This window comes from Sinohyriopsis cumingii, chromosome 6, assembly GCF_028554795.1.
Source record: "Sinohyriopsis cumingii isolate HCF-2022 chromosome 6, ASM2855479v2, whole genome shotgun sequence".
In the NCBI taxonomy this organism is placed as follows: Eukaryota; Metazoa; Mollusca; class Bivalvia; order Unionida; family Unionidae; genus Sinohyriopsis; species Sinohyriopsis cumingii.
The window spans coordinates 126,326,809-126,347,186 of NC_142966.1; the positions used below are offsets into that span (position 1 = coordinate 126,326,809).

General features: G+C 34.6%; 2 protein-coding genes across 4 annotated transcripts in view; one reads left to right on the forward strand and one right to left on the reverse strand.

Moving 5' to 3' along the window:
• The window catches only part of LOC149797905 (uncharacterized), a 41,843-nt gene extending 36,890 nt beyond the window's left edge, over window positions 1–4,953 (reverse strand). Inside the window, exon 1 of one of the 2 annotated variants that reach the window (XM_089962948.1) lies at window positions 4,782–4,953. In XM_089962948.1, the coding sequence (XP_089819074.1) occupies window positions 4,782–4,840 (59 nt within the window). In that variant the 5' untranslated portion in view covers window positions 4,841–4,953. The remainder of the gene's footprint in view (window positions 1–4,781) is intronic. The other variant, XM_089962949.1, reaches the window with a different exon arrangement.
• Window positions 4,954–5,369: 416 nt separating this feature from the next.
• Window positions 5,370–20,378, forward strand: part of LOC149797906 (protein cramped-like) — an 84,752-nt gene continuing 69,743 nt past the window's right edge. The window contains exons 1-5 of one of the 2 annotated variants that reach the window (XM_089962950.1): window positions 5,370–5,477; window positions 7,260–7,516; window positions 14,321–14,442; window positions 18,152–18,314; window positions 19,630–19,707. In XM_089962950.1, the coding sequence (XP_089819076.1) occupies window positions 5,401–5,477; window positions 7,260–7,516; window positions 14,321–14,442; window positions 18,152–18,314; window positions 19,630–19,707 (697 nt within the window). In that variant the 5' untranslated portion in view covers window positions 5,370–5,400. Of the gene's footprint in view, window positions 5,478–6,556; window positions 6,917–7,259; window positions 7,517–14,320; window positions 14,443–18,151; window positions 18,315–19,629; window positions 19,708–20,378 lie in introns of those variants that run through there. The other variant, XM_089962951.1, reaches the window with a different exon arrangement.

Here is a 20,378-nt window from a genome sequence, read left to right on the forward strand (position 1 = left end):
GTACAGAAAGATTTCCAAAGAATTCAAATATGCGTTGAACAAATTTAGTTTGGAGATTGAATCGGAAGTCATGCAAATTGGGACCTACCATTTTTAGTGGCATATTTAAGCATCATTTTCACTAAATATTCACTGATTTTTCAGGTCCAATACACATGAAATTCTCAAATGACATGACATTTCTCCCTGTGAAGTATGTTATCCCCTACCCCATGTGCCCCCAATTCATATTCTGGTCAGCTGTACCCAAACGGCACAATAGCTAAAGGTTATACTCAAGCCTCTTTGACATACTTCAAAAGAAACTGCCTGTTTAAGTGACTGAAAGCACTAGCAATTGAATGACAAATAATAATAATAATAATAATAATGAGGTCATTTAAGATACACCAAAGTGGGTGGTATTACAAAAAAGCAGACAGATATAGCTCCACAATCATAATAATAATGAGGACTTTGTATAGCGCCTAATCTTTAGAAGCTCTAAGTGCTCTACAACATTAGACAACACCTATAAGATAAAAAAAAATATAATAATATTATTACAAAAACAAACACCATGAAATTAGAAAAACATTAAAAAAAAAAAAACATGCTGAGAATATTTCAGGTAGGAAACATTATTAGGTCTTTAAGTTTGTTCTTGCAGTCAAAATAAGTGAGTTTTGAGAGCCCTCTTGAATGTGATCACTGTGTCTTTGTGTCTAAGTTCAGTGGGCAATTCATTCCACGCTGCTGGGCCTTGGTATGCAAAAGAACGCTGTCCATATGACTTCATTTTCATAGTGGGAATAATGAGTATACGATTGTCAGAGGTATGTACACATGGGCGAGATCGGATAGGTATGTTGGACCGGAGTCCGACAGTGAAATGTAGCACAGAGAACAAATTTTGTGTTTGATTCTGGATAGAATGGATAGCCAGTGTAGGGTACAGAGCAGCAGGGAGGTGTGCTCTGATCGTGGTACTCTAAGTATGATCCGAGCAGCTGTGTTTTGAACTTTTTGAAGTTTCTAGAGTAGATATTGAGATGAACCAGACAGAATTGAGTTACAATAGTCCAGTCTTGAAAGAACTAATGAACACACAAGTTTTAGTGGCATCAACTAAAAGATATTTGCGAATTGAGCTGATGCGTCTCAGCTCAAGATATGCAGCTCTGCATATGTTCATGACATGTTGGTGCAATGTGAGAGTACTGTCCAGAGTAACACCTAGCTTGCATACTGATTGTGTGAATTTAATGTTGGCGTTGCTGATATTTATTGTTTGAGGTAAAGGATGTGAATGAGAAAGTCTTTGTGCTGTGATCAGAATGGCCTGTTTTATCATCATTCATCCGCAGCTTGTTACATGTCATCCATGATTTCACATTAGAAATGCACCTCTCTACACCTTGGATGATAGCATAAACTTCAGTTGGGTGGCTAGATTTGTATATTTGGGTGTCATCAGCATACAATTGGGGAGTTGTTGTTTTGGGGTTTAACGCCATTTTTTCAGCACACGATAGGCTATGCATGGTGGACAGTATTAATGGTGGAGGAAGAACCACAGACCCACGAGAAGCTACTGGCAAGCTTTCTCACATACCCACACTGGCCGGATCCTGGACTCAAACCCATGCAGTGGTGAGATGGCAATGATCCGTAACGGAAGGCTCTTTAGACCACTTGGGGCCCTACAATTGGTGAGACACTGGATGATGATCCAGGACACTTGAGAGCAGCTGAGTGTATAGAATGAAGAGAACAGGTCCAAAAACAGACCCCTGTGGAACACCACAACATAGTTCAACTGGGCTGGAGTGTATTCCATTTGCAGATACAATTTGTGTCCTGTTGACCATGTAGGACTTGAACCACATTAAGGCTGTATCATGAATGCCAGATACATGCTGGAGATGGTGAAGTAATATATCATGGTCTGTTGTGTCAAATGCTGCAGACAAATCAAGGAGGGTGAGGATTGTAATCTTTCCACTATCCAACGCACAGAGAATGTCATTAACTACTTTTAAAAGAGTAGTTTCAGTACTGTGGCAAGGGCGATAAGTAGATTGTATATTGCTAAAAAAACTTTGAATTCAGATGAGATACAAGCTAGGATAGAACAACTTTTTCTATGATTTTTTATATGAATGGGAGATTAGAAACTGGGCGGTAGTTCTTTAAATTGTTATGATCTAGTGTTGGTTTCTTCAGCAGAGGCTTTACAATGGCAGTTTTGAAAAATGATGGGAATTCCTCGGATAAGAGAGGTATTAATAACATTAGTTAGTGAAGGCAATACTGGATCTAAGCACCCAAGCAGCAGTGATGTTGGAATTGGATCAAGTTCACATGACTTTGGTGCACACTTCGCCAGGATTGTACATACAAAATCCATAGAGACAGGTTCAAATGCTGCTAATGGTTGCAGCTCAAATTCTGCATCCCAACTGTATGGTGATGACGAGTCAATTGAAATTGTGGTGTCAAGCTTATCTCTAATGGTTTGTACTTTGTCACAGAAGAAATTTGCAAACATGTCCGAAAGGTTGACTGGAGAGAAGGTAGTTGGAAGTGGTATAGATTTGTTCCTTGACATTAGCTTGTTAGTAACCTCGAAGAGCTCTTTGCAGCTGGAACTTTCCATGATCTTAGTAGTGTAGTGGGCTGATTTTGTTGCATGGACTATATTTGTGACATTGTTCTTAGCAACTTCATAGATTTGCTTATGAATAGTGAGTCTGGTGGAAAGCCTGAGCCTCTCAGCTTTATGGCGGTCTCTTTTAGCAGTGCGAAGCTGGTCCCTAACTGCTATACCATGGAGAACACTTTTGAATTGATACTCTGCACTTGGTAGCTGGGGCATGTTTGTCAAGCAACGAACGCAGTTATCGAGTTGTTCTGCGGTAGGAAGTAAGCAAGTTGTTAGGTTAGCTTGGATGTCGTGCATTTATTTGGTTCTATTCATCATACGGAGGTTTCTCTTAGTAGCAGATAAAGGTGGAGGGTTAGGGACTGGTACGTCCAGATGGCATATAATGCATAGGTGATCTGATGCAAGGTCATGGGATACCAGGAAGGACCGTAGAATGTTATCATCAGGTCTAAAATGTGACCATGTTTATGGGTGGGTTGGTTAACTGACTGTTTGAGGTTGAAAACAATAGAATCTATGAGTTTTGATGTATTTGAGTTTCCGGAAGTGAAAGCTGAAATCTCCAAGAATAATCAGGTTGCCACCTATCGAATTTCCACAGTCCAGGAGATTCAGAAACTGCTCCAAAAAGAGAGTCAGGCAGCTTGTTTTTTCTACAAGGAGGAGGGCGGTATAGGCAGAAAAAATGGACTGACTTTTGCTCCAGTATGTGTGGTTTGGACTATGGACAATGCCCTTTTTTGTTATAACAATGCCTAAAATGGATGTGAATTTATGTAAACAGTTCAAATGTGGTCTCAAGCTACCATACATGTGAGAACTATTTCCCACATTTTATATCTTATTTCCTTATTGTTAACTCGTATATGCATAGTACACTGCTTAGTAAATAACATTTATTCCGAATTAGTTTTTTGGGGGGCACATATGCTCTGTAATGTGTTTCTTTATTCTTTCTTTTAATTTAATGATGGTAATTAATGCTTATATACATGGTACATTAATGCTAGGTGTTGACTCGAGTTTCATTGGTGGGAATGGAGATCCTAGTTTGCTTGTAGAGAAATATCAACTGCTTTCAGTGATCATTCTTGGGATTTATGATGCAGTTCATTACAAGCAAAGCATGTAAAGCGCTGCAAAAATAAATTTCTGTGTTCCTGGTTGACAGAGATGTATTTTGCAAAGCTAGCCATGGGTGGCTTAATTCCCAAATGCATGAAAGATGGTTGCATTATATGTCACTTATCTTACATTGAAAAGTATGATCATAGGGTTTTAGTATTAAAATGTCATTAACGAAAGTGCCATACAAAACTATTCAGTGGGTAATAATATACATAATATAGATTTGCTTAATACCTGATGCTTCTATTGAGAGAGACTGTAGATGTCAGGAAAGTAGATATTTTACATTTGATAATGTATTTATTTCAGGTGACAACAGCCATACCTATGCACGTACGGTTATGCAGAATGCAAAGACTATGCATGAAGTGCAAAACAGTCATGTAATGATTTATTTTGTAAAAGTATGGCTGTATTGCTGGTTGTCAACAAAGTAATAACTGTCCCATCTTTTTCAATATTTTTTGCCTATTAGATTAATAGGCTTGGAAAAATATTCACTACTTGTTCTGGTGACATTTTTTTGAAAATTGGCGACAAAATATTGACATGGGCGATTTTTTAGCGACAACTTTTTAAAAGCCCGGACCATCCTTGCACTTGGGACGATTACAAAGTAATGAAAACTGTATAATATTGGCTTGGAAAAATTTGCAGTTAATTAAATACAAGAATAAATAAATAAACCAAACTCCTTTTTTGTCGGCCATTTTGGAGAAGGATTTGTGACACCAGAATGTATGTTCATAAATCTGATAATGAAATCCATTCCTTCTATCTGTTCAATAAGTTGAGAAGACGCAGTTTTCTCATAAATGAAATTCAAAATACAACAGAGATCAAATTAAACAGCATTCGCAACTATCAATACAGCATTTTGATGACAAGTGAACAATCCCTGTTCACATTCCATTCATTCAATGGGTCAGTAGCGTGACAGAACGTGATTGCCGTTTGAGCCATTAAAACAAGTCTTAAACATGCTTTACACAAAATTTTTACAAACCTTGACGTAGGTTTTTTTATATTTCCGTCATACCCTTGAAAGGTATTTGTAGTGGTCATCTTTCAAATCTTGATATGCTGAATAACCTCAAACTGGACAAATATTCTCTCACCGGTTGCTCGTCCTTCCGTGCTCTTTGAATTTCACGCACCTGATGACGTCATCTATGGAACGCAGTGCTGGCGCCTGAACAAATTAAGTGCATCCAAGTCAAAAACTGAACTTTGAATTGATTTACAAATGTCGAAATCACATAAACCTTTAGAGAAAAATAAGATTTTTCAAATTGTTTATAAATATATGCTGCGAGGTCCGTGTACGACATTGTCGTAGATTGCATTGCGGCAGTAACAACATCCAATTGAAATAGAGATACAAATAATTGTATTATTTTATTATCGTGAAGTTTGTTTCAAATATATTTATTCAAAATTATCCTTACGAGGCACATTAATTGCCTTAAGATAAATTTACATTTTTAAAAAAGAACCAATTGTCATTCAAAAGGTCGAAGTAACGAATACCGAACAAGTAACGGAGTTTTTTCCGTGCACGTGACTAAAGGGTGGGATTCCCCTATTTGGTTCCCGCCGGCCTATATTGATCAAAACAATTGTACATGTATGTGTATGGCAGTGTATTGGAGCATGATTTTCCAACGCAAGCGATTTTGCTTATGGTGGGACGAAATGGCATGTAAGTTTCTTTAAATTATTAAGAGTCCACTTTTCTTTGACATCATAATATAGGTAAAATATGTATAAAAACAACATATCCATTCAAGTATCATGCGTATAGTTAGTTCATGCCTATTCAATGGCATGTCAGATCTGTCGTAGCCGATATAGGGCTGACATGGTTTCAGAATATTGGGCTGTGTTTTCTGTTCCGAATTTGATTGAAAATGAGTGAAAAAATTCGAAACAAGAGGAAAAGTGTCTTCAGAGTTATAACTATGCTTTAATATATAGTCAGAATTCGCATTCTCTCTCTCTCTCTCTCTCTCTCTCTCTCTCTCTCTCTCTTATCATCATCATCATTTTTCATTATTAGTCATTGTTGTCATGTTGAAATATGTTGCAATGCTTGTATCATGTACGGACAGAGCTAATTTTAAATTGTTAAAACGTGTGCCCAATCCCACTGTATCATATTTGCAAGAATAAAATATGTTTAAACCAGTAGAAGTAGCATCAAAATAGAAATTGAAATGATAGACCCCGAGTCTTACATTGAGTGGTTAGATCTAAGTAATATGTACTGTATTTAATTCATTTCTGCATGAATATATTGATATCAGCACAGGTTTTACTACTTCTTTTGTCAACAACACTTTACATTTTTATTAGTGTTTTATTTTTATTGTTCTTAAATTTTGCAATTAAGGATCAACATATGCAGTAAATGCGTGTATACTAGTGAGAATGTTTATACCCTGCATTGCATTTTAATGAAACTTTTTACATTTGTATTTATTTTATTTGTAAAAAAATAAAAAATTACGACCTACGTTTTATTTTAGCTTTAAAAAGTGCAGTTTCTATCCTGTCTTGATTATACACGTCTGTTAATAGTATGTAGGTTTCTTCGTTCAAATATAAATCAAACCAGTATTGTCTGATCGCGTTTAAATTTGAACACGCTTCTTTTAATAACGATATCACTAATTTAGTTATAATTTTTTTAAAACGCAAACGTAATATTTTTTCAGACCAAATAAATTTGTCAATTTATGCAATATTACTGGCCACCATTTGTCACATGACCAAGTAAAATGAGGGATTTGGATGGGATACTCATGTTTTTTGTGGCGTTGTTTTGATTGCAGGATTAGTAATCCTTTTCACACTATTTGTGTTTTAATTATCACATTCTGAAAAAGAAATACACAAAGGCTTTAATGAAGCGCAACTTGAAAAACAAAAATCGACAGTGGATGTTTGCTAAAGTGATTCAAGCTCTTGACTTGTTCAACAAAACATCGAACAACGACCGAAAGACCGGCCTTAACTTAAGTGGATAAAATGACACTATAAAAATCTTATAATAGGATAATGTTAATCCATATCAATGCCGCCGAGAAAAAGGCGCATTAGTTATCATGGTGACGAGGATTCAAAGGAGAGTAAAGAAAGGTAAGTCGGAAAAAACTTAGTAGATTCCCAGCTGTTGAGCTCGCGCCATTTTGAAATCTGATTCGCTTTATATGAACAGGCAATTGTAATTTTAATGAATTATTTAAAATATCTACACATAGAGCCATTGTAAAGTTTATAAGTGTAAACTGCTTATGTGTGCAACTAAATTTACTGTTAAGTTGTGATGGTATGAAGGAGAAATGTGCGGCCAAAAAGCAGGTTTGCTTTCCGCAAGAAATATCGGCAGCCATATTGAATATGATCTAGTAAAAGCAGATTTTAATAGTTGACAATTGATTCAATTTTTTTCACTGAAGAAACATATTATCTAATATTTCAGAACGACACATGTCCATGATATCCCCGCGGGTAGCGATAAGGGGATGAAAGCGGCTGCAGGAAGTTTGCCAACAACTCCGACTGCAAGTGAAAGGCGCCTGACAGCCCGTCAGGCCTCGCGACAGGAGGCCCTTGCATCTCAAGCGAGTGTTGCAGAGGGGAGGGACCCTGGAACCGCACCCATACGTTCCAGCAGCAGAGTAGTCAAAAGACCAAAAAGGGATTTTAGTCCTCCTGAATCACCTGTCAAAAAGTCGGGTAATAACAAAATTTTGTTGTGTTTGACATGGAGAAGAATCAATGAATCATTCAATTTTCTGGAGGTAGGATTGTAATTTTTCAGTGAAGACATCTTTGGCCTTCAAATAGTTTGAAGAAAAAAATTTGGTCTGATTAGTAATTGTTTTTTGTGTCCATTATATTATTTGAAAAAATGTATCGCTTTGTAAATAAAACCACATCCCAATTCAAAAGAAAATCCCAGCTCCCACCTCTGAAAACGAAATGATCCATAACATAAGTTACATGTGTGTCACTTTATTAAAGCTGCAGTATCTGTATTAATTGTTGTTAAATGGAATATTAGTGCTAATGAGGTAGGGGCTTCCTGAATAGTGAACCTATTTATTTTCAGTTCATCAACTAGCTACAGGGCTCTCAACAGGGTTTTCAGGATGAGGAGTTCCTGGAATCTTTACTCATGGAACTCAGGAGTCCCTAGCCTAGTCATGAGAGTCCCTGGCATAAACATGTGAACCCTTCACTTTCAAAAGGATAAAAAGGAAAAAGTACATGATCATTATTTTGATACATAGGATTGAATTCTGAGCTGCACAAGTTACGAAAGACTAATAAGAGAGACATTATATTTATTAACTCCCCAAAGCTTTATACGCACTTTACCATCTGCAAACTAGTGCCCTAGTTTAAATCACATGTAGTTAAAGTAGCAGTTGTTATTATCATTAGTATTAGTATCATATATTAAAAGGGCTCTTCCCATAAAATTAACTTTGCTTGCCTTTTCTGTTTGATTTGAAACATAGAATTATGTTTTTAATTAAGGTCATTTTCAATTTAATAAGACTACAAATCACATTAAAGATGGCCAAACTTCAACGTACATTGGGGTTTCTTAATCTAAGAGTAGTTTGACTGTGTAGATGTGATCATGTGACAAATCCTTTAAGAATAGCAGTTTTATCACGCAATTTAATAGCATTGGATGGTAGTTTGTTGTGTGATGGGATCATAGGGGTCATCAAAGTGTTACAGATAGAAGGTGCAAGTTGTAACCTTTCCAGTGTAAAATAAAATAATAGAAGGATGAGTCCTCTCTGTTTATTTATATGGTACACCATCATACTCCTCCCAAATTCAGTGCATGGTGAATGTTAATCAGCGAAACTTTAGAGTAGTTTTATCATGTGTGATGGATTCACTGACAGATGGAGAAAGTAAATCCCATATACACCACTCCCTTGATGACTTGCGCCCGGATAACTTGCGATCCCGCTTATAACACGGTGTCCAGCATGGCTCTCGATTTTTTTCCAAAGAAAATATATTTTAAATATCTTCAAAATATGCTGAATGTGAAAAAATTACAATAAGAATTGGTAAATTAAACCTTGATACATCACTCGTTTTATCATGAAAATGGTGATTAATGCCCATAAAGATGGAATCCATACTGTGAAATCTGCAAGTTCTAAATAAGACATATTATGTCAGTTTTTTTAAAGATAAATAGTTGTCAATACACTGTAAATAAACAGTCTGGTGAAATAGCGCTCAATGAAAACTTCTGGTAAATGCTAACAGGTGGCAACAGAGAATGAAATAAACACAAATTAAATGTCTTGCTATGTGAAAGTCATGTTCTAATAATTTAATTCCGTTTCAGTCTAAATATTATAATTGCAACATATTCTGTTCTGTGAAAACATGAAAAGAGTCAATCGACTGTCACATTGAAACCGATGAGTACTTCTGTGAGAACCTTATTACATGCCAGCTTTGTTTTGATCAACAACTTGGGTAGGTGTTGTTTTATCACTTTGATTATGTCTTTTGTATCAGATCAAGATTGGAGGTACAAAGAAAAAATTCAAAGGCATGCAAATCTGAGCATAAGTTCTTGTGGTCACTACTGTTATCAAAATTCATTTTATTTGACCACTTGAAAATGGTTTCACATTTTTATGTACTTAACATCATTAAAGAATATATTACATCATGTAGAGATCATGCATATGAAAAATCTGCTGGATTTTGCTTGGAGTAACACAAAAATTAACTGACATTTTCAAAATGTGAAGTTATATTTGTGAAGTGTGTCACAAACAGCAAGTATTATCGTGTTCAAATTTACGTTTTAAGTTTGTAGACCCATTAAATTCATGTTGGTAATGATTAACCCTTGTGATTATTTTTCATTTTACTTCTACCACAATCAAATCTATTAATCTTGTTCGATTAATGTTTCTCAAAATGAGTGTCGATCTTTTGTATTAAAAAACCAGTCTAATTTAGATCAAACAATAAAACTAGAATGTATCCCATTCAACACACAAATTAGTGATATAGTACACAATGTGTGAAGTGGTACACGTGTTAAGTGAACGGAAACCATGTGGAATAATGTTTTTAATGATCTCAATATAGTCATTTATCCTGAAATTAATGTTGCTCTATGAGGACAAAATAAACAGAGTACACCGTTATGAAGAGATATTTATTCACAGTTAATCTCAGTAGAATTATAAATTGAGAATTCAACACTATAACCTGCCAACCCACCCAATGTGATCGAGTTATTGAGGGAGATGTGTACTGTCAGTATAATGGAGTGAATATTCTTGACTTAGATTGAAATAATAGTAAAAACATAAATTTATATCCATTATAACAAAATTACTAAAAGCCACACACATCATTACATCAGCAAAGTCTTTAAAATTTTTGTATGCCTATTATACTTTGATAACAGAAGCTCTAGCTAAACAATTTGCCCTATCAATATGATATTCCAATTTGTAATGAAATGCACATTTTCCATTCTACTGTCATGACTGTAGAAGGAATGGCTGTGAGGTACATACAAGTAAAGAATGGGAAAAGGTAAATGACATATAGCAACCTATGCACATTGCAGTTGTTTATTAATTTCATCATTATTATTATTATTATTATTAGCACATTGCAGTTTATTATTATTATTATTTCCTTTTTTTTATTATTGTTATTATTATTATTATTATTATTATTATTTTCGCAAGTTTTATAACTGGACAAAGAGCAAGATTTTAAAGTTTGGTTTTGTATGAAACTATGTTTATTTCATGGTATTTGTTACATTTGCTAAGCCCAGCTAAAGTCATGTATAAGCTATCTACTGTCTTGGAAATATTCCTGCAGCCATGTGTTTGATGTCTAAAGATTGCCACAGGCTAGTGTTAATCTCTTATGCATGGTTACCATGACCAGCCGGATCAGAATCTTGAATAGGCAAAGGCAACCGCTCGCATCATTTGACAAAGGCTTGCTGTATCACACCTATGTTTTACAGCTTAGTCCTAAGATGAGAGGGAAGCCTGCAGGGTGAACAAGATGTGTTCTTATCCATACCCATGTTGTCAGACAGCGAGAGGGACATTGTCTGCTATGTTTGATTGGATCTTTTCACAGTGATATCCAATCGGAATTGAGATAGATGGTGTGATTACAATTCCAATCCAAAGACTAACTTTCCAAACTTGTAAGTGAAAAGTTAGTTTCTCCTGGGAAGATTTCTAAGCAATAGGGCTACTCCGAGAGAGCCACTCATAATTTGGTGGCAAAACTGAGTATATTCTAAGGAAAGAGAAAGCTTCAAAAATGTTCAGTAAGCTGTTTGCTCCATTTTTGCAGAATATTACGGCATCATAAATGTAATTATTTGTAGTATGTACACTTAATTACTGGCATCATTTAGTATGTAGAATTACCTTTGTAGTGTTTCATTTACATGCATATTTGAGAAATGGGCTTGAGCCTACATACTGAATTGTTAGATGCCATGCATTATTATGTAGATTGTTAGCTTGTGGTCAGAATTAATTTTGTAATTAGGTTACTTTGTAGTAAACAAGTGCATTTATTAATGCATTAAGTTAGAATTTACACATGCTTGACTTTTGAATTTGGAATGGTTAATGTATGTCAGATTAGTTACTATTGATGTATGAACATATCAGAGCATGGATATTTGAATATTTGTGTACTTTTTATGAGTGTAAGTTAAAGAAATGCATCTGATTATTGTGATATTGTGTAGTATAACAGGATTAGGAATATGTATTGATGTGACAGAATTTATTGATGTGTGTATAAGAAGTAATTGATGCTGTGCTGTATTATGAATTTGTTTTACTATACAAGAAAGTATGGGTAACGATGTGAATGAATGTGTGACCGAAGCAGTTTAATAGTCGTAATCTGAAGATAGGTTGTGTGTAGTGTGAGATGAGAGTGCTTAGAGAAAAGATTGTGTGGCCCTTGTGTTTTTACAGGAAGTGTTTTAGGGGACACAGAACTTTGGGTTTGATTGAGTCCCAAGTCTTCAAAAGTTGGAGACAGAAGTGAGACTATCTAACACAGTTGAAGTTGACGAAAGTCTAGTCAGTGGAGAGAAGGTGGAGGAGGAGGAAAAGTAGTAAGGAGGAGAAAGTGGAGGAGGAGGAGAAGAAGTATAGAGAAGGCAAGGAGGAGGAGAAGGAATTTGGAGAAAGTAGGGGAGAAATTGGAGAGAGAAGGATACCACAGATGAGTAGGATACAAGGACAGGTGGAAATCAATCTCACACTGCTAATAAAGTGATGTAATAGGCAATTAAAGGGTCGCACAGAAGGAGTGTAGTTGGAAATTTAAGTCATTTGATTGTTGAATTGTTATTAAATTGTTATTCATTGAACTTCAGCCTTTTTGTATATTTAACCATCTAACTGTTGGCGTTGCTGACTGGGGGCTCAGAGGTTTCATCTATCTTTCACTAAATTTAACTTCCAACCAAAATTGAGCCTGGGTGGGACTTCTGTAATAGTTTAAATATAACTTGGGAGCACCCCATCCCAACCATAACAACCCAATGGTAATTTTAAGATACTGAATTGTAATCTATTTATTTGGTTCTGGACATCAGCACTGATTTGCATGCAGATATTCAAACAAAACATCACTTTCCTCTTTCCAAGAACACAAATTTAATGTATTTTGTAAATAGAAACTTAACCTGTTCTTTGGAAACACTGTAGGTAAAGTATAGATCTGATCAGGCCCCAAAAATATGCATGTTTCCTATTACACTGGTTTTAAAATTGGGGTAGGTGGGTAGTTTTTTTAATATATAAACATATATTAAAATTAAAATGTCCTATTTACAGGCTACAAAACCAACATCAGCGTTTTTAAAATCTTTAAGTTTGACTTAGATTATCTATGCCAGTCCAAATGTTTGACAAGTATTTACTTTATGGAGCAGAAAGTTGTGTTTTTAAATGAACATCTCCCCATTTGAGTTTCCTGGAATTTTTATATTATTTTCATATTATGCATTAGTGCTCCATTCATGATTGTCCAACTTAGACTCTGGTAACATACAATTTGACCATCACAGATGGAGAGAGATTTTGAAATAGACATTATATAGAAAACATTAAATTGGTTTTTCTCAACAAACACACCAAGCGAGTTTGACCAAATTTAACAGAAAACATCCAGGCATGAAGGACTTTTAAGATTTATTTTAATGATTATGTAGAGTTAGATATGGGCACTGTTACGAAATGACCCTTCCAGAACAGCTGAACAGAATTTGACCAAATATGATATAAAACTTCCTGGTGTGGATGGTTTTCAAATTTTACTAAGGATGCAACTGTCCAGGTGATTGTAAATAGTCTTCTTGTTAGATTAAATATAAAAACAAATAGATACATCCATTTAACTGTCAATCATCATTATATTATTCATTCATTTAATTTTGCTTTCAGTACATGTATTTTAGACTCTATTTTACCTACACATGAACATTTGTATGTGGAGGCATCTCAGGAAGACTAACCCGGTCATAACAAACCTAGTTCACTGTGGCCAAATTGTTAAATTGTTTATTTGTTTGTTAATATGTTGGCTGGTTGACATTTGATCTTGATTTAATATGTGTATGTCAGATCCAGTTTAACCCACACCAATAAAAATTGGTACTTGGAGACATCAGTGGAAAATTTAGTCATCACAGACCAAACTTTATGGATGGCTTTTATGGTTGGTAAGGAATAAGTCTGTTGATTTTGGGCTTAAGAGGTCAAAGTCAGTGTCACTGAAACATAATTTTTTTTGGTGTAAAATCAATTAGTTCTACATCACAGACCTGGACCAAACTTTGTGGATGGCTTTTATGGTGGGTAAGGAAACAGTCTGTTGATTATTTTGCAGTCTTAAAGTTCAGTGTCCTGCTGAGTGTAGAAAAAAAGTGTTTTGCACAAAATATTCAGTTATAATGTACCTTCACCAAAGTTTGAGAAAGGCAGGCATTTAAGGTAGAAGAGGATTTTAGGGCAAAATTGGAAATTTAGACCAATCTGGTCTTGGTCAAGTGTTGCTGGTTAATGTTAACATACAGGCAACCATGTTGTGTTCTGACTTAATGTTTTTTTTATATAACTTGATTCACTTTTGGCCGGACACCAAGTGAGTTTTGGCATGATCCATAATGCACTACAGATCCATTAACAATAGCCTTTGGACCTACTGTTGTCTTTATTTATGATCAGAATTTGACAAAACTTGCAATGTAGGTGCATGTAAACAACACTTTCAACAAATTTGATAACCAGCAGAATCTACACATTTTAATGGGGTGGTTTGGACAGTGATTGGCTATCCACTTGGATGCAGTAGATGCTTTAGTTATGAACAGGTTTTGATTAGAGGGACTTTCTACCAAGCTCTGCTAGGTGAATTATCTCATGTCCATTATTGCTTGTTTCCTTCTCATATGTTGCTTGCTCTTTATTACAGGCAAAGTCAGCAATTCCAAAACATCTGCAGGTGTTGTGACAACTCCAGAGACAAAGCAGAAAAGACAGTGGGAGTTATGGAGTGTTGAAGACAAGAACACATTTTTTGAGGGTTTAATGGAGGTTACTGTTCACTTTATTAAATGATCTCTGAATAATGCTTTTTAGAAATTGTATATTTGTCCCTCTACTTTAGCATTAGAATGTTGTGATGCTCTCCATTGTTCTGTGTGACTCATTGTAAACTCTGGGTGAAAACTTCTTCCTTTATGAATATCACTTGTGAAATGTTGGAAAATTTCAATTTGTAGGAAATTTACATTTTCACATAGTTAATGTTCCACACAATTCAAAATTAATTAAAGATTTGTAAAATTGGTTAACTATCAATCCCCAAGTTAGTGATTTTACTTAGAAATTTTACACTGTCAATTATTGTTCATAAAATAATTGTTGAATAAATATTTCAAAATTCATAAAAATCCACAGAGGTTGAAGATCATAGACTCCTTGTCAAATCCATCAAGGAAAGTGAATGTTCGTGAGTGAATTATGCATTCCAGAATTGAAAATAGTTGTAGTAGTCCTTACCAAGTCAAAAATGGGGAGGGGGATCACTATAAAAAAACTGCAGCAAATACCTTTACCTGTTTCTTGTTTACTGAAGAAATTCCAACACATTATCACGTGAATTTGCATGATTGATTTTATCATTTCAGCAATAAATAGTAAATTTTACAGGACATTTCCTGCAATTTTCTTGTCTGCAAGAATAACAGAATCCCTCCTACATTTGTTTCCACACAACTCCCTTAATTATTATTGGATTTCAACTAATCTGGTATGCAGCTTGTTAATGCTGAGGTCAGTTGTCAGCTATTTACGTCGTCATTTTTATTAGGAAACTTACAGCCGCAGATCATCAGATCCACCCACTTGAGCTACACAGTAATCATAGATTTATAATAGTGGCAGTCGTTATTTACTTGTTTGGTAACCATTTGCAAAAGAAAGATAAATTTTTGCTCTTTCTTACATGGGGTCTCCTAGGAGTCTGGAAGGGCGTCAGCAGTTAGATCTATAGATGATAACATTTTCAATTATAGCCCTGAATACCTGAGTGTAGAGTGTTGGTGTTGTTGAGAATAGTAAACGAGGTTGCAGTACAGTAGTACTGTTTCTGATCAGATTATATTACAAAATCTATTCTTAAACAGCGGCTACGGGTCATATGGTTTTACTTCACTCTTAAAGTAAAAGTCACATAGCATATAATCACATTTACTGATATAAATTTAAAAACTAATTTTAGATTTAAATTTAATCATAATATAGTTATAACAAAGTTTGTTCAGTAGTGATTTTGAGTGATCTGCACATTAATTGTCATAACAAAATTATCAGATGAAAATTGTTGACCACTACATATTTTTATGATGGTAGTTTGGCATTAGACTGGGTCAAGAAAGTTTATATTGGAATGAACTATTACTTGTGCAGTTGGAATCAACGTAAAATCGTGTGAAGAAGTCACACACAGTTTCATTCATCTCCTGTATGGATGTTCAACCATGAATGTGATATAGGAGTAATATACAATAAGTTTTATTATTAACTTTTTCATACGACATTTCTTCAGAATAATAATTTAGCATGATGTAAAATGTAACTAAAATAAATCTGAATTGATAGTCATGTTTCGATTGTCTTTTACGTATATGGGCAACATAAGTTTTAAGTAAGAATTTAAATAAAAGACATGACATACCAATCAGAAGATATATATGAAATAACATAATTGCCTGTTTATTGGAATTGTGTGCCCTTTTTTCTCCTGTGAATGTTTTCCGATGCTTTGTTTATAAATGACCAAATTGTTGCGTCTGTTTGTTTTTGTTGTGCAACTTCTTCCCAACTGCAGGCATGTTCCCTCTTACATCATAGCACGTGACAAAACTGGTTTAAATGAGATCACCCCTGTTGCTTGACTGTGCCTAAAAATGTTGAAGTACGTTATCATTGAAGTTGCCATTAAGCATTTTTTTTGAGGAATTTGTGAAATAATCTTAAATGGAATTTTGATGGTCAAGGCATGAAATAAAGTGAATAAACACCATTTAGTGTGTAATCATATTCTCCAGTATGACACCCGTTGCTGCACAAAGTGATTTAGAGCGTGTACTTGAGCTATGTGACTTGTACTATAATTCTTAACCATGACCATAATCTTGAAAATGTCACAAATTTGGCATACCATGAAACATTTTCATTTTATGATGGTCAGCAGGTGCTACTTGATGTCATTTACTGTGGGTATAATAATACAAATAAGCATGAATATGTTTATGGAGTGACTTTTGTAATTGTGTGGAGACAAAAGTCCTTCCTTGTTTTCATACAACTTTGATCTTAATCTATGTAACAGAAAGTCTGTGAAAACAACAAGTTTCTTAAAATTAACAATTTATTTTTCTAACTTGTAAAGTACAGTTCAAGAGGAACATAACAGAATTGTGAATTAAATCCCAAAAAATCCTAGATATTCCATCACAAGTCCAAAAAGTATAGCATATTCAGAATAAATTCCAATACTCTTGAGTGTGTCGATGTACCAGTGAGCTGATATACTATTGGTTTTGATCTAGCACAGTGATATAGGACAGAATGTTGCTGAATGAATTCACAGAAATCCCAAAGTAGTTATTTTAGTCCAAAAAGTCAGCGCGCAGTTTGTAATTCCAATGAATAATTTAATGATTCCTCTCAAATTATATCTGAAGACTAACAGTTGGAATGAATAAGTTGTTTACCTCATTCTCTATATACTAATTTGATTTAACCATAGGCATAGTAGAATACCCAGGATAATAGTTTTAATAATAATGGAAAAATTTCACAAATTCATAAACAAGATAAGGCCTTGAAGTGAAATGCAAGTAAATATCTTTATTTAAAAAAAACATTACAAGTCATGTAGACACAAAACTTAGCCAAGTTGATAGTCAGGTAGGCCAAAACTCTATCCCCAATGACAGACAAAGGTAAAGCACATAATATAAATTAAATACACATAAGTTTCTTTAAAATGATACGTACATGAAGACAGAAATTTATGTTGTATTTTGTAACTACAGTACCCAAACATGGCCTATTACAGGAACTTGCGGTATGGGTCAGTATCGCCTTAATATGACCTTTTATACTCATTGTTGCTAGTGTTACACATCCATTCCTATCTAACTTTGAAGTTTCTTCTGATCTCAAACTAATGAAAATATTTAATAATGTGATTTAATTTTTTTGTGCAAGGAGGTTAACTTCAACATAAATTTAAATAAATAATAAAACTTAGGAAAAATCTAAATAACTAATATATAAATCACGGCATAGTAAACATTTAGTTCTGTTATTTTTATCATTTCTTTTAAATTAAATTTTAATCAGTTTTATACTTTATATTGTGAAATTTTATTTTAGTATACCATTGATAATGCATATCATCAGAAATGGACAGGTATCAGTGAATCTTGTGGTGATGGCTGGACTTCATTGCACAAGTACCAGACTGGATTCCCCAAACTTAGGCAAGACACTAATCGCGTTGTTGAACAGAATCTAACTTTAAAAAAACATAATCTGAAAGTTGGTTTAGTTGCATGTGAGGTCAAATTGGGTTAGTGGTGTGGGGTAAAATACTGCCAGAAATGCATGATTGGTCTTTAGTCAGTCAACAGGAAAGGCTTTTATCATTTTCTCATCAACGCTTATTGATTGTGAGTCTGGAAGTGATTTCGAAAGTAATGTATTTCCAAGTTAATTTGTCTTTTTTCAGTATGGGAAGGACTTTGATGCTATACACAGTTTGTTAGTAGTGAAAGCAAAGAAGAAAGGGTCTTCTCAAACAGTTATAAAGAACAAAGAGCAAGTTCGGCACTTTTACTACAGGACCTGGCACAAGATTTCTAAGTTTATTGAACCAATCCAGATTTTACCAGGTACTGTAACTGTGAGCCATTTAAAAGTTGATTTTATTAGCAGATTATGTAATAAATGAACATATAAAATGTGATAAAATAATAATACCCATACTTGAAAGAGTAAATTTTGTCCACAGATGATATAAATGTATCCACAATATCCTTGACTACTTATCAACATAACGTTCTCTATAAATGTTAATTCTTTTTAGTTGAAAAAATTGGCAAATATTTTTTTTAAAAAAATGTAACAAAATCGGAATTCATGTGAAATGCAAGATTTTTGATGAAGTGATAATGACTTGTACTCTCATGGAAGCCAGAATTAGAAAGGCAATTGAATATGTATAATTTATTCATATGACAATGCCATTGTAATTATGGATATTCAGTGACATGTAGACATTTGGTAACAGTTGGGCTGAACATGTGATTTAAAAGTAATTATATAAAGAATAAATCATGTGTCCTACAGGCATTTTGTCTGTCTGGTCGATAGTATTGTTCACTCAAAAAATGAATGAAAGATGAACTTAATTCATAAATGGAGAAAGAAATGAGCATTCACAAATGCAAAGTTCATGTTCAGAATGGTGTACAAGTATAAACATGGTAATGGCATGTATTCCATGCCAACACCGTGCAGTAGATTGTTGTTGTTGTTTGGTGTTTAAAGCCATTTCTTAGTGCCAGATATTCTATACAGTGCGGCCAGTTTAACTTGTGGATGAAGAACCTGGGAAAGCCTGGTAAGAACCACTAGCCCATGGGAAGCTAATGGCAAGCTTTCTCACATACCAGTGACTCAGACCCATGTGGAGGTGACAGTGAGCGCTTTAGACACTTGGCCACTTGGGACTTCTGCAGTAGATTGGTTTCAGTGAATACATATGTCCTTGTTTAATTTTTCTTAACTAATGGCAGTTCAAGAATATTGGTTGGCATGAGGTTGTTGTCGGAAGGCATATTTTTTTATTTAAAAAAATCCCTCACCACTTTAAAACTTTAATCTGGACTGGTCAGCATTAATCTCTCAAAATAGTCTGCATTATCCCTAATGACCCATATTAAAAATAGTTAAGATTACCCACAATGATCCGTCTGAAAAAAATAGTTGAGATTAACCCCAAGGATTCGTATTAAAGAGTAGTCGAGATTAACGTCCCATAATTAAAAATGGTCTAGATTACCCTCATTGATCAATATTGTAAACTAGTTCCATCAGCCTTCTCAACTCCTCACCTTAACTGTATTTTTGACCTAACACATATAGTAGTTTACTCAATTAGCTTGGACGGTTAATGTAATGCTGATTATAACTGGATATTTTCAGATAATGGGTTAAAAAAGGATGCAATAGAGTTGTATGGGCTTATCAACTACGGTGCCATGAGGAGAAAGATTCACGGAGGTAGGTTTGAAAATATGTCATGTGGAAGGGTAATGCTAGTGTTCCGTGGAGTAATTTAACTGCAGCATCCATGAAAATTGGTACCTCATGCAAAATAATGGATTTGCAATAAGTGATCCTTTGACTTTTCTTCACTCAGACTTGGTTAAACTTGATTGTTGCAAATATCCTTGTGTATAATTCTGAAAATAGTAAACAAAAATCCACAGCTATTCTTATTTACCATGTAAACTCGCTTATAGTGGAGTCTAACTGCAAACAACACAGACCTTGATCTGCTGTTAGATAATGTGATGGCATATCAGTTTCTTATTGCTCCTAACAAACTACGTAGACTCAGATCTGCCTGTCCATTGTGATGGCAGATCTTTGTGCAGTTTGCAGTTGGTCTTATTGTTACAATTCTGGCCTTTAATTAAGCAACAGACAAGAGCAAAAACCAAAAAGTTTTGTAAAATTCAACAGTTTTTTTCTCCCTTGAATACAAAGTGAAAATTTAAAAAGAACTTACAGTATTGTGAATTAAATCTCAAACAGTCCTAAAAGTTCTTTCACAAGTCCAGATGTATATAATTTCAATTGAATTCCAACTGTATTCCAAATAAATTCCAATTTTGAATATGTTAATGTTAGATCTGTGAATGTGTTCTTGGGTGCCCACCCGTTGATAA